Here is a 15,428-nt window from a genome sequence, read left to right on the forward strand (position 1 = left end):
TTATTAAGAGATATTGTGAATGGGCTTTAAATAAATCGATGATATATACTCTTTTAAATCAGTATATTATCACTGACAAGCGGTGATTTCAGTTATAAGTTATAACATTGCAAATAGCGAAAGACTCTTACTGAGAGAAGGATCAGTTAGTAGTCATGGTTGATTTTTTAGTGTAATTACTGCTATTTGAAATCTTACTGCCATAATTAGTGAAACATAAAACAGGAGCAAAGTGTGAGTGTTTTTATTGAAGGTCAATAAAATACTCTGACTGATCTTCAATAAAATCTTATTACTGATCTTCAGTAAAATCTTATCACTGCTTTTTAACGGAATCAAAGATATTTTAATTGATTTAATTTAATAAAATATCATTGTATCCAACGGTAAAATTTTAATGTGTACCATTAATAAAAAAATTGTATCAAGAAAAAAAATTTTTCAAAACCATGACAATCAATAGTATTGCTCGGTTACAATTATTCTTTTGACAAATAACTACAGTGCATGATTAACAATTTAAAGAAAACGAGTAATCCATTGTATATAAAAAATATTAAAATTCGTAAAATAGATAAAATAAAGTACATAATAAAAGTTTTCGAAATATTCGGAAGGATATCGGATAGGAAGATATCGGATGGATCCAAAGAATTTATCCTGAATACACGGTTTTCTGAATACGGATGCTGAGGTATATGACAGATGTTTGTATAAATATCGAAAAAATTTTCCGAGTTGTTGACGAGAGAAGAAAAACAAGAAGAAAAAAAGGGAAAGGTTCGGAAGACAATCGGCGGAGTTCTCAAATTTCCGCAGTCTCCACTCATTTTACTCCCATTTTGCGGACTTGTCTCTATTATTTCGAGGGGCTCGCCCCTTTTCTCGAAAAACATTGGCGATAGCGTGTGCTACTCTATTTCGAGCCCGTGACTGTATTATTTTGAACGCGGAAAACCGACCTACGGTCACACTGGTTAAAATTAATCCCGCAAACGCGCGGCCGGAAATTAGTTTTCCCTCGGCAAAATTCGACCAGAGGAGCAGAAAATATAGGATTATAGCTTCGTCATTTTACAAAGATAATTTTACGTCTCAGTAAAAAGAGATTAGTTAAAATCCAGTTTATGACTCAGAAAAAAGTAATCCCGTAATAATCTAAAGGTTAATGTTCACGACTTACCTTTATCGTGTCACGAAGTATGGCGATTTCGCGAGTTAGATGCTCGTTCTCATTGTACAAAACTTCCATTTGCTGCTGTATCTCAACGTTTGGCCCGCGCATTCTCATTCTAAGCTCCTCTTCCAGTTGACGAACCATCATGCTTTGTTTCTGCAACAGAAAGCATCCATAATTGACTTACGAGTACGATTCATATTACTTTACTGACTGTATATTATAAAAAGAAATTATATCAAAAATTTAATCGCATTTTTCATGTCTTTAATTTATTTCTTGAATTCTTAAATTTTATTAGGATTATGAGTATATGTTAATAAAAATAAAAAAGAATTGAGAGAAGCATTAATAAAATGAATATTAATAGAAATATTAATAAAAAAAGTTAAAACAAATGTAAGAATAATTATTATATTATATGTGACAATAAAATGTTACAATCGTTATTTTTGGATTTAAAACCACTCCACTCCTATATCAAAGAGACTATAAATGCGTGAAACTTTTGAAATTTTAAAATGTCGAAGAGCGATAAAGTTTTTTAGAGTAGTTGGCTTTTACTATGCGCTTTTTGCACGATGTATTCGCTCGAAATATTAGCAAGAAACAAAAGTTCACTTGTGTACGCGTCGTTACGTCGCAATCGCGTTACACGGCGGAAACGTCGCTGTTTGTCCCGGTCGTATGAATCTTTTACTCTCGTATAAATGTGTGGTAGACTCTCGAGCCGGTATTGTTCCACCAAGACTCTCTGGTCTCGGCTCGTTAGACATCGTTAATGACGCAGGCGACATAAACGCGTGGGTGGACAAAAGTCGCGTCGCGAAAAAAAAATGATTTCCGACTGTACTTCTGGTGTAGTGAGATTAACAAACGTCTGTGTTGCACACCGACATGCTGTCTCACTGATGAAACGCTTTACGCATCCAACGCACGTCTTCTAATCACGTTGATTTAACGACGAATGTTTTAATTTTACTTTTATTCAGAGAGACTTTGTGTTTCTGGCGGAAAAGTAATATAGTTTTCATTGTAGGTATGTTTTATAAAAAGAATGTGTGTGTGTGTGTGTAAAAATGCGCACGGATGCTTCTTTATACGTTTTATTGTAAAACATTTCTTTAGTCTGAATATACGGATTATCTTTAAAACATGAGAAATATAGAAAAAGTTTAGTTGATGAGTGACAATTTATTTTTAAATCAGAAAAAATTAAATTAATTTTCCAGCGTTTATAAAGATCCTCAATTGTGTTTTTTTTTTCTTTTTGTTTTGTGGCAATATATTTAAATCAGGGAAAAAATTAATTAATTTTCAGATCTAGATGAGTTTCTAAAGATTCTCAATTGTGTCTTATTCGTGTCTTTTTTGTGACAGTGTGTTGGCAGAATATACACATGATGAATAAATAAAAATTAAAATGCAATAAATTTTAATCCTTAATAAAATGCTGTATCAAACATTACATTCTATTGCAATATACAGCATGTAATAACGAGGTTTACAAAAAAAAGAAAATACAATAAAACGATATAAAAATCATTTTGTGTGTGGTATAAAGAAAGAACAATTGCTTTGTTGCGGAAAATGTCTATACTATACGCGTGTAAAAGTTTATTTGTCAAATGTTTTTGATTGTACAGGAAAATCGCGCGTTATAATGAACATCTGCGAACGAATATTCCTACGGAAAGCCAATACTACCGATTGACCTGATTTGGCGTGCGTGGCATTAGTGCTATGCGACGTTATGGAGGATGAGATGCGGAGGCAGGGAATTGCATTCTAGCATGCGCGACGTCATTTCCCCCTTAATCATCCATGGTCTCTATATGGCCCGTTCGTCCTGTGGTCGCGTATTCTATTTCTTGCTTATAAATCTCCGAATAATAGATGCAAAAGTCTGTCGCATGTTATTTTAATATTTTATATTGAATTTTATTAATGTAAATTTAATTTTGTTAGTAGAAATTTTATTTTATTTATTTATCGCATTTATTAAATTTTATTTTCGACATTAAGAGTTGATAACTGCATCTCAAATTAAATTGTATTTAGAATAAAATTCAATCTATTAAAGCTGCTTGTTTATTTATATGTTTAAAGCTTTATTCGTTCAAGTCCTTTTTTTGTTAAGTTAAAAATACTGAACAACTATAACTTCAATTAAATTCTTATCAGAGAGCGATTAAGTGCTAAAAATTTTGTAGAAATGTTTTGGACATGTCACATACATTTTTTAAGTAGAATTTACAAGACATTTATTATGACATGAAATATCGCGAGTGAAACGCGATGAAAGAATTGGCAATATTGTCGAGTGCGTGTATACGTTTGATACATATTCACTCGGAACGTAAAAATCGAACAAAGTCAGTTAAGTGCTCGTAACTTCGTCAAGAACAAGTTTAACATTTAGCACGTCGTTTGGTGAAAATACAAATAAAATTTACAGCCAATGCTTAAGAATTTTTCCATCAATTTTATTAGCAGACAAATAAGAAAAGATTACTATTCCAAGATTTGCAATATCGCGAGATATTTAAGAAATGTGCTGCAGTAAATATTATTAGAGATGCGCGACAATAACTGTTCAATCGAAGGTTGTTATAAATATTATGTAAATGTTTTATCAAGATATGACGCGCGCAGAAAGTTGAACATATCAAGAAAAGGAAAAGGAAAATGGGAGTTTGGAGTTTAACCGAAGCCCCTCTTAAGACGAGATCCTATTAACGATCGAGTCAACCCTGTCCCCTGCAACACGTATTTCCGACATGAAAATCACTGGTCTATCTTGCACCTGATAGATACTGATAACCACTACAATTTAACTACAATTGCATTATCAATTAGGAAACTTGCAAACATTAATTGAGAGAAACGATAACGTTTATAATAACTTGGAATTTTCGTTGTATGTGTTTACGTCTAACTAAAAAAGAATATTATAACTATTTTTCTATATAGTAGATAATTAAATTTTTACACAATTATAATAATAAGTAATTTTAATTACAAAAATTTCTTAATCTGTAAAATATTATTGAATGCATTAAACAAATTTTAAAAAAAGATTCTAAAAATATTTATTGTTGATTTGTCGCTAATATAATTTTTATTTTCTTTTAGTGTCTTTTCCACCTTTTTTTAAAGGTATACCTATATATGCGATCATTTTTATAAATTTATAAAAAATATCGACTGTTTTGTATTATATTAATATTAGATGTATATAAATAATTTTCTTAAGAGTTTTCTTAAAACAATAAAATGTTAGAGAAAAAAAATTTCCGAAATTTCTATTATTTAATTGTTTGTGTGTATTTTTCACAAGTTCAACCAGCTGTGTAAATATATATGACTATCGTTGACCTAAGCAAATCTGAAAATAGCATTAGTAGATTTTATCAGGAACTAGAACCACAACTGGTAGGCAGTGATTCCGGTGAACAATGGTTTAGTCAAAGAAACGCGATTTTCGTGATTTGATTTTAATCAGCAAACGCTAGCATAGAAATTTGCTTAGTGCTCGATATCGATTTTCCGGCATTTAAGGAGTAAACACAGATTCATACAATTAGATTATGGTATTTACTCACACTGTATAAATCGGAAATCCTGGAAATAAGCAAGTATATGCAGTCATTTTATCGTAAAAATCGCTAAACGTTTACGGATCTAATTTTTTATTGTTTTTTTTTCAATCACACAGCTTCCAATATTGTTTTATTTTATATTGTACATGAAAATTTTAAATATATGCATAATTCTAGCAAGACCGAAATAACCAGTTAAAAAGTTTCCAATTATTTGTATTTTTCATTAAAATATTCACTGTAATCCTTGTTTTTAATTTATAATGTTTTTTATGAATAAAAATTAAGAATTTTGGAATGATTACAATCTTAAAAAGTAAAATAAACCGATATATTTATAATAAAGCAACGCAAAACAGTTTTGTGTGTGTATGTGTGTATCTTAACAATATTTTATAAATAATAAAGTCAAGACCAACGTGAGCAATTATATATTGACATGTGTTATAAAGCATTCTTTATCATAGTAGAGCTTATGTATAGCTTTCCGTAATGCACAAAATTAGTTTTATCTTTTACCTGGATCCTCCTTAGAGAAAGTTTGGTAACTAACTATGTAAATGGAATTACGCGTGTATTTATTCAGTGTGAAGTCAAGCCCCCACTCTCTAGCGGTCGACAACCTCGAGCCGATCAGTTGTTATATGTATAATGTTTACGTTTCTATGTATAGTTCGTAAGATCATATTTTGTTGTGGCAATAAAAACTTCCTTAAATTACTCGACGAACATTTTTGAAAAAGCCTTGATATTATTACTTAGATTTTTCTGTTGAAGAGCTAAAATTGATCTTTTATACATATGTATTATATATTCATATTTTATTAAAATTTGGCTAATTAATGTAATACAATTAATATAATAATATCATTATGTTATAAGAATTTGCATGTTCGTATAATCACATAATTTTGCGATTGAGTTTTCACTGCGAGTGATAGAAATCACAACGAGAAAAAAATCTGCGATGAATTTTCAAGTCTATGATGGTGTAAAGGGTCCGATTGTAAGAATCATATAATTATGTAATATATCGGTCTTGGTTTTTCTTGGGGTCATTGTACTCCCAGATCGATCTCGACTAAGAAACAGGGCGAGGGTGAAGGCACGCAATCTGTTTTCTTGAGGAAATAACGATCACTTATGTATCTTATACATTCTTCGGAATAATAATTAATATTCAGGATTATTACCTAGCAATCTTCGTTCATCTTTAGCGAAAAAAAATAGAGTACATACACGTACACATACACAGAATACGTACATTGATTTACGCGCGTATACAAGAAAAACAGACTCATATATATGTATGTATATGAGAGACCCGGATCGATCTTGCTCGACAGGACGGAAACTCGAAGATGCTGCTATCCTAGGAGGCAATGTGTTAAATCCGGAGATAGTCATAGTACCAAGAATGGGAAAATAATTTCTCAATTTCTGACAGTGGGAATATAACGAATAATCCGACATTTAAAATGTTTGCATTATGGTGAGCAATCTCGATATTTTTACTACTCGAGGAAAAATGCTATTTTTCCAACTGTCAGGGAGATATAAATCGAGATGCTTTTTTGAAAGGGAGCAATACAATAAAATTTTCGCTCTATTTGTATGATAAAATACGAGTACAAGTTAAAATCTTTGCAAGCATTCAGCGAATCAAGGAGAACAGACACACAAAGAACGATAAATGCTTATATCTATTGGCGAAAATATGGATAGCTCAAATTCTCAACGAGATTTTCCGCGCACTTTCGAATCGGGCACTTTCGACGATGCATACCAACGAATCGTTTGCTACGACTTGCAACTTGCGCAACTCCGGCATGAAAAGTCTTTCATCGAAGGGGGAGTTCAGCCCCCCGTCTCGATCTTCTTCTCTCTCGCTTGAATGCTTTCTGGGCGAGCTTCTCAACGAGGTTGTTATCGATCGACCGTGCGGTCCTTTGTCGTTCGCGTATCCTGTGAATTCCGCCTTGGCGTAATCGCCAAGTAAATGTAGTAAAGCCGTGGATGTAATCGCGCGTCGCAATTAATAACGCAACGCGTTAAGTGCGCCCTTGTCGCAGTTGTTTCGAATCGACCCTGACGGATCGCGGAATTAATTTCTGAATTTATCGGCGCGAATATAAAATGCGGCGGAAATACTATCGCGAAAATACTGCGGCGATACTTTTATCACGCACTACAAATTTAAGTGTCAAATAATATTTAAACGAGCAACGAGCGACTTATTAGATCTAATTCGTAAAACATGCGCGTTAAATCGCAGAACATGCGTGATTCCTATTCTTAAGTTAAGTCGAATTAGATTATATATGATAAAAAAAAATATTATTTTTATTAAATCAGTATTTTAATTTCATAAAGCGACGGTCTTTTTTAATTAATGGAAAATTTTATTTTTATCATTGGGAAAATTTATTACATGTGTGGGTTCTGTTTACACGGGCAGTCTCAGTTATTCCACTTGACATTATACTCATTTATTGGAAAAAAAATCGTGTTTCTCTCTTGTACATTCAAGGCTTCAAATTTTAAAAACACGTATTAAATTCCGAAAAAGCACGTCGCACGAGAGAATGGGGACGAGACGGCGGATGATGGCGGAGGCAGAAGCGTTATCGAGCGGTACCGACCCACCCCTTTCATCCCTCTCTTGAGCTTTCGTTCTCTCTCCCTCTCCTTCTCTTTCGTTATGTGTCAGGGGTGGTGTGCCCTTTATCGCCCTCACTTTGTCTCGCCCACATTTTCCGCCCACTCTTGGCCTCGCATATTATACCAGCGAAAAAGAAACCGAAATACGTTGGGGCTTTCCAGCCGATTTTCCCGACCGATCATCCTACATGGCCACCCTCATCATCGCTCGTGTATCATCGACAGCTAAATGGAACGAAGCGTCCTAAATATGAGTAACGTTGCACGAGACAGCAGTTCGATCCCGCTGAGAAGATCGAACTTCCGTAAGCATGCGAATTGTGTCAGCATCCTGGTCCTAAATCTCTCCCGAAATAGCAATTTTATGTTCGAGACAAAGAGACGAATAATATATTTTTAACTATTAAATTTATGATGCATTAGATTTTTAACACAAATTGTTCGGGTTTTTAAAATATTTGAAAATTATATATTCTAGATGATTATATATTCTAGAATGAAGAATACAAGTTTAGATTCTTTTATTAAATGATGGAAAATATCTATACTGGCTTTTTCTATTTAAACGCTTATTAATTATTCGATTTACACAGATTGAGTTTACAAGTTAAATGGATTTATTGCCGAAACTCATTGTTTATATAGCAAATATTATTAAAAAAGTTTTGCACGTCACACACATAAAAGCATGGGAATAATTATCGTGAAACGATAAATTACACGAGCGCTATTAAATTGCATACCGCATTGTGTTGGGGATAGTGACGCCAAATCGATACTAATACTTTTAAGAAGCGAGTTACATTGAAATTTGCTTCCGGCTAGGGCAAGTGGAGTAGCCCATGAAACTTCCAAATATTTTGCCAAGATCTCTTACTCTTTGTCGTTCTTTCGTTCCATGCGATTTGTCATCGTTTTCCTTTGAAATAAAAAGATGGAAGGTCTAATATACAAATATAAATTTTTGTACGCTTCAAGTGTAAAAATTTAAAATTATCTTTTGATATCATATATTCACTAATTTTGCAAATAATTTTCATGTACGTAAGTTTCATATAATATAATAATAATTATGTTAAATTATTTTATTTTAAAATAATTATAAATAATATAGGATTAATAAAAGTCTAAAAAAAATAAAAATTAATTTAAAGGGGTAAAATAAAAAAAAAGTGAATATATAAGTAAGAGTAACATTGAATTAAAATTAAATTAAATTAAATTTAGTTTTAAAAATAAATTTTAAAAAATTGAATGAATAAATAAAAATATTATATAAAAAATAAATGAAAATGGTAAAGTAGAAATGCCGGAAATACAATTATTTGTAAATATTCTAGGTTTTGTGATGAAGTTTTGTTTTCTTGAAAAACTAATTAAAGATCTTAATTGCAAAGTACAACACAGAGTACAATTCTTTTGACTAACTATCCCTGCAATACTTTGAAATAAATATTCCCAACAGGTATGCAAAACACAGCAGATATCTGTTTGGTCGATTTCTGTTTATATTCCTTATGTATATCATTCCTTTCCTGCGCAGAAGTATAAATTATCATCTTTTATAAAGGGACGCTCGGTATTCAAACGATTACGTCATAAAGCTCAAAATAATTTTAGTTAAATTTTACATGAAACAAAAGCTCGATTATTATCTCGCCTATTTTCTGCGCGTTTAATATAGGGTCTCGAATTTTTAACCGGCAATATTAATCTCGCGTCACATCGTGGTAAAATTACAACGATATACATATGTTCACCCGTACGCTAATTACTTAGTACATAGAAAATAAGCCGGGAGTGATATCGTTGCGACGAATCAAATACTGGGAAAACACCACGTTCGTGCGGATCAATAATGTATAGCGAACGATACGAAAAAGTCGACTTATATTTTATTATGAGATTCTTCGTATTGTAACAAAATATTAAGAAAAAATATTTATTAAATTGATCAAAATTTAATTGAAGAGATAAAAAACTGTTAACAAGTCTCAAGAGAAATATTGGCAATTTTAGCATTAAAAAGAATTAAGAATCAAAGATATCAAGATTAATTAATATTACCAAATTAAAAATTTATTTTTATTATTTTAATTGATAAGTTTTGTGAAATTAACACATATTCAAGAATCGTTATTTCTGCCACAAAGAATTATTTTTTTCTAGAAAACTTTCTTTGTAAAAAAATCACAAACAATTCATATTGATTAAATCGCAGTTAAACCTATTTTTGTCCATCGCGCAAGAACGGTCTCGCGATTCACGACGTCTATTGGCAGCTCCGTTCTTTTTCTTTCTTTTTCTCCGTGTCTCCGCAAATATATTTCAATCTGTGTTGCAAACTGAAAAGGGATCGTTCGCATCGATTCGCGTGCACATCCACTCGCAGGCGAATGTCAAGAGACAATTGATTTCTCTCCCCTCCGTGTGCCGGGTGCATCAATTGCTGCAGTTCACGTAACGGCCGCGTATAGGCGCGATGTGATGTCACCGACAATTTTGCCGGTCGTTTCTTCGCTACTTTTATTGTGAACGTGTTCCATTACGAGCAATAATTTATAATAAGATAAGATGTATATAGGATATTATCAGAAAAACCTGAGCATAGCCGATGTAGAGCGATGCTGCATCTACATCTATCACGTGTTTTGTTCAGTTTGCGTCTTATTCTAGACAAGAATAAGAAAGAACGAATTAAATGCATAATGTAATTTAAAAAAAAAACCGTATTAATCATGTATCTTGTTTTATACTGTTGCGAATAATTTTCTTTGTCCCGTCAAATTTTGTCGTTACACAAATACGCTGAAGATTATTTGAAACATATTTTTACAACTGCGAAGAATATTTTCTAATAGATAAAAATATTCTTTTATCTTAAAAGAAAAGATGCGACTTTAATAATTATCTCTAATTACTAAAGCTTAATTTTCAATATCAAGCAAATTAAATCGTAGCAACAACAATTTTGTATAAGACGGGAGCATCCAATTAAATACGCTAGCAAAATATATGTAAAGTTATTTTGATCAGTGAAAACTGTGGAAGTGTGAGATAAACTTGTAGAGCATTATTTAGATCGGCATGTTTGCTCTCGATTAAACCGAGCGTTTAATTAAACGCGCATACGGATGGTTTTTGTTTCGATTGACGAATACGGATCGCACATATGCGGAAGAGTAAGCGTTTTCCTTGATAACGTGCGAGTAGAACTATCGATCGATAAATGTCGAATAAAAGTAGAGTTTATCGGATGTCCCCAATATAAGCCAGATGTTCTAGCATGCGACCTAGATAGAAAGACGAGCTTCCTAATAAAATACATTTCTCGACACTCCGATCATATCTCTGATTTATTGATAACGTAGTTTATCTAATTGAGAAATAATGTGTGCACAAGTTGTGTATTGAATGAATACGTGAAATTGAGTTTAGCTCTCAACTTTTGCGATTTGGAAGCGAATAAAATCACTTTTACAGCTGTGTGTTTTGTTTCTTTGACATTTATTACAATATTTATTATTATTACTCGATATAATTTTGCTCTAAATCTTGATTATAATTTACACTTGAGTCTACAAAATAATCTCTCACTGTTCGCAATTGAAAATAATAAGAGTTTTATGTATATTTTATACGAGTGTTTAAATTTTCACGTTATTTAACATCAAATGGATACAATACGAGATTAAATTGTTATTAATGTTCGTATCTCGCGTAAAAACAGAAATTTTTTAGATAAAAGCTCGAATTATCGGAACCGATGTTCCTCTCTTTATGTTGTTGCACGAGATAATGTTTCCGGTTTACGAGAGCTATCATAAAACAAACACAATAAAAATGAATAAAAGTTTACAGTAATATTTAGTGGAAATAATCTATTTTTATGAAAGGTAATATTATGCGCTAAAAATATCGCATGTTTTTGCATAATCTGCATGCATAACTCTTCCGAGGCTTTTTTTTACTAAAATGTATTATAACATACACATTTTAATATCTTGAATAGAAGAATCATAAACCTGCATCTTGTAAATTTAGTAATTTTTTTTATGAGAGAAGTTTTATTTGGGAATGGTATGTATGTATGTGTATTGTGTATATATGAGAATTATTATAATATTTTATATTCTGTGTCAAGGCAAGAATTAGTAATTCTATCTAAAGAGAATATATTCTATCAAGTTTATATATAGCAATAAAACATTTCTCATATTACTTGTGCCATTTATTATTTCACACTTTATCAAAGTAATTTAAAAAAAATTTCTACAAATGAAAGTGAGTGAAATATTTATTTACTAATTTGAAAATTTCAGATTTACTTTTTTAAAATATATTTTAAAGATGTATAAGTTAAAATTTTACCAATAATTTTCAAATTATTGAAAATTGTTTTCTTCTCTCTTATAGCAGAAGAAAATATAACAAGATATCATACTTTGTATTAGAAAAACATTAACATTTCTCTGAAATCAATTCTTACTAACTTAGATTCTTATACTCGGCATAAATTAAATAAGGTTTATTGGCCTCGATGGTCATTTGAATTTTTTATAAAATTCATGTAACATTCTACTCTCTCTTTGGTATTCGCGTTTATCTAGAGCTCAACTTATTATCAATGAAAAGTCAGCGAAGTTTTTTCCGTTCTCACAAATTCGCTCGATATCGATTATATCCGAGGCTGGGCTTAGTTAGTTATATATTTTCCATGCCTCAAGGTTGTTGTATAATCGACTATAATTCACGTTTAGAAATTTTTTTAAATTTTGACAAAAATGTTTCTCTTCTTCAATATAACTGGAATTATATATAAGAAGATTTCTCTTTAATTAAATAACTGTAAAGGAATAGAAGTTATTTTTCGAGAGAAGCAATTTGTGAAAAAGCCAAGCTTGTGCAAATACCGCCTACTGACATATTGAAAGTTATTTTCTTATTAGATAGACGTAGCAAGAGAAGTATATATGTATATACACTTATATATATTTGCCAATAACGATTATATTATATTATATACATTGCTTACGCAGCACTAATGTACCGTGTAATTTGCATTTGCATGACATAATACATTATACATAAATAGCTTCTAATAATACAAATTATTTATATAATATCAAGGAATCCTTCGCTCTTTTCAATTTTTACTATATACATTAATCTGCGAATTATAGTTTTAGACATAATGAATATATTATGTGGGACATGAATAATATAGAAAGTATTACCGTAAATGCGAGTATGTCGCACATTAAAGTTGATATGACATTAATTGAATAAAATTTGATATAGCGTTTCCATAGTTATGTTAAGGATTAATATAGTTCAAGTGTTACATAGATGTAAATGTTGAATAACAGAGATCTCTCTCAGCCAAACTGTGCCAATGTGTTCTACGAATCGAAATAAAAGGTAGGACATACTGTAATTAAATGACTTAGAAATAATAAATTAAATTTCTCTGCTATGATCGTCACGCATCCTGTGTCACGATGTGTATATCTCGTCTCATTGAATGTATTATATAAATTATATATAATATTATTATGTTATTATGTTATATATGTTATTATATGTTATTATTATGTTATTATATATTGTATATTTAATTTTTGTACACTTTCTCTTGATGATCCAAAATAATAGGCTCAGATTTAGTCATCCTATTATTTTAGCCATTATCAATTGATAGTAAACTGATTTTCTCATTGATCACATTCTCACACATGATGCAAATTGTTGTCGTGTAGAGAGAAGGAGAGAAAATACAGTATATCCGTATATATCGATCGGCCTAAATATACCGAAGGCGGATTAACGAGACCCTATGTCATGTAGCATAAGTATGGCGCGACCGCATTGTTCCGAGTTTACAGCGACCAAGTCCGCGTGATTCGCCCTTGCCGCGAGGAAACGTTTCCAACGTCTCAAGGATGTTTCCCGCCGTTGATCGTCGCGTCCTTCGACATTCCGACATTTATTAATCATTCATCGGCGCCTAGAATAAACAGCGACCCGATCAATAGGTACGACGGGTGTAAATACGGACATATATATGTAAGTTAACATTAACGGATAAAAGGAAGAATAATGAAACAAATGTCAGATATCGCTATTAAACTTTCACATTGATAATCCAAAGTACGGAAGTCAACGAAAGCTTATAGAGACTTTTTTCCTCGGATAAACTTCAAAAGAGAGAATAATTCCCTTAATGCATACATCGCTCTCATCCCTTGCAATGTGACGCCGGTAGACGGTAAAGAAACGAAGAGAGAGGAGAGGGAATACCGGAAAGGAGAAAAGGGAGCGGATTCAGTAACCAGACGACGAAAATCCTGACCCGGTTGTGAACGAGCAGATGTGAGAGAAGAGATGGAATTCGACAAGATCCAACGGATACGAAAATAGAAAAGGTCACTGGGTGGCCCGGTAGCAATTAAGCAAAACGAATTTTATTTTGCCGTCTGGAAGAGATATGCAACACGTGAGATTCTGCATTCTCCCAAATTAATGGCGATAGCCTTCAATTGAAGAAAACAATCAATTTATTACAACTACCTATCACGAATAATGTTTTATCAATTAGTATGTGCCGGAAAAACTTCTTCCTTTTAAAAGTTAAAAGCAATTACATGAAATATTCATTAACAAATCAACCTATTTTACCTTCGATTTTTCTTTCAATGTAACATTTGAATATTCAATGAGCTTATATTAAATAAATCTTTGTTGCTTCCTACATTGTGCTACACTATTATGAAGAAAGAACAGGATGAACAATAATTAAAAATACCAAGTACAAGTGCTGCATTATGCTGCATTTTTCTTTCGGTGACAAGACAATAGCGTGCTTCTCTAAGTCGGCCGTCTTTATGTAGACGCGACCCTGGATGGCAGCTGCAACTCCAAATGAATTACAGTGGCGTGTGAACATTCATGAGATGAGGGACGGTATTGTCGGCACTTAGACACGAACAGATTCACATCCCGAGACTACGTCGGCTATACACATACAGTATAAGATCGATCCACATTCAAAGAAATGACATAAGATAACAGATACAGCTCTCGCTCATTATTAGCTATTCATCTGGTCCATTCAAATTTACCTTTTTATCACTTTCATTTCAATGAGATAAATACAGAGTTATTTGTAAATAAATTCTAGATTTTTTGTTTATTTATTTATCTCGTAATAAAATGATGATGATTAGATAATAATTTAATTTATTATTTATATTATTCAGTCAGATGTAATGTTTAAGCTTGTATTATTTCTGTAATAAGAATAAAAATATATTAAAAATAAAAAATTTATGAAGTTATATATTGAAGGTAAAATTCAATCCAAAATAAAATCTAAAATATCGTTATTTAAGCAAATTATTGAATAAGAAAAGAGAAATTTTTAATTCGCAAGTACATACGTTAATATAATATTGTAAAAAATTAAAATAGAAAGAGAAATAAAGGAAGAGATAGAATGATATGTAATATTGTAAAGAAAAAAATCTCTATTGAGATGATCAAAGATATACTTATAATTCATTAAGAGTTTATCAAAAGATCAAAGCTTAAAAGAAAGTAATTAGATTATAGGTTTAGCCTGCAAACGAGATAGGATCTCATTTTCATTTAATAGCAATACAATTTGGTCTCCATTTCATGACACAAGATGAATAAATTTTGCAAGAGTCAAATGTGGTCTCGCATTAATTTAGACGGCATTTCTGCAGTTAGATAATTTCATGAGGATTATAACAAGATCGTATGATCTACTAGAATCTAGAGAGACGAATAAGTATTAAACTCGTATGTAACATTCTGAATTTTGACAAAATTCGTGATTGTGGCGCTAAATAAATGCATTGACAATTTTTTTGAATAGTTATTAATATCATAGTATAAATTAACAATATTAAAATTGTTTTATAAAATTGTAGATATTATTAGAAAATAATATTTTGCACATGTCA

The 15,428-nt window shown here is 31.5% G+C and overlaps 1 protein-coding gene across 7 annotated transcripts in view; it reads right to left on the bottom strand.

Annotated features, from left to right (window-relative positions):
* Positions 1 to 15,428, bottom strand: part of Brp (ELKS/RAB6-interacting/CAST family member bruchpilot) — a 76,050-nt gene that overhangs the window by 53,980 nt on the left and 6,642 nt on the right. For all 7 annotated transcript variants that reach the window (XM_083042066.1, XM_083042067.1, XM_083042068.1 and 4 more), the window contains exon 2: positions 1,184 to 1,333. In XM_083042066.1, the coding sequence (XP_082898192.1) occupies positions 1,184 to 1,333 (150 nt within the window). The remainder of the gene's footprint in view (positions 1 to 1,183; positions 1,334 to 15,428) is intronic.

The sequence above is a fragment of the Prenolepis imparis genome, unplaced genomic scaffold (genome assembly GCF_030444845.1).
Source record: "Prenolepis imparis isolate NDT839.2.m4 unplaced genomic scaffold, iyPreImpa1.0 SCAF_7, whole genome shotgun sequence".
Taxonomy (NCBI): Eukaryota; Metazoa; Arthropoda; class Insecta; order Hymenoptera; family Formicidae; genus Prenolepis; species Prenolepis imparis.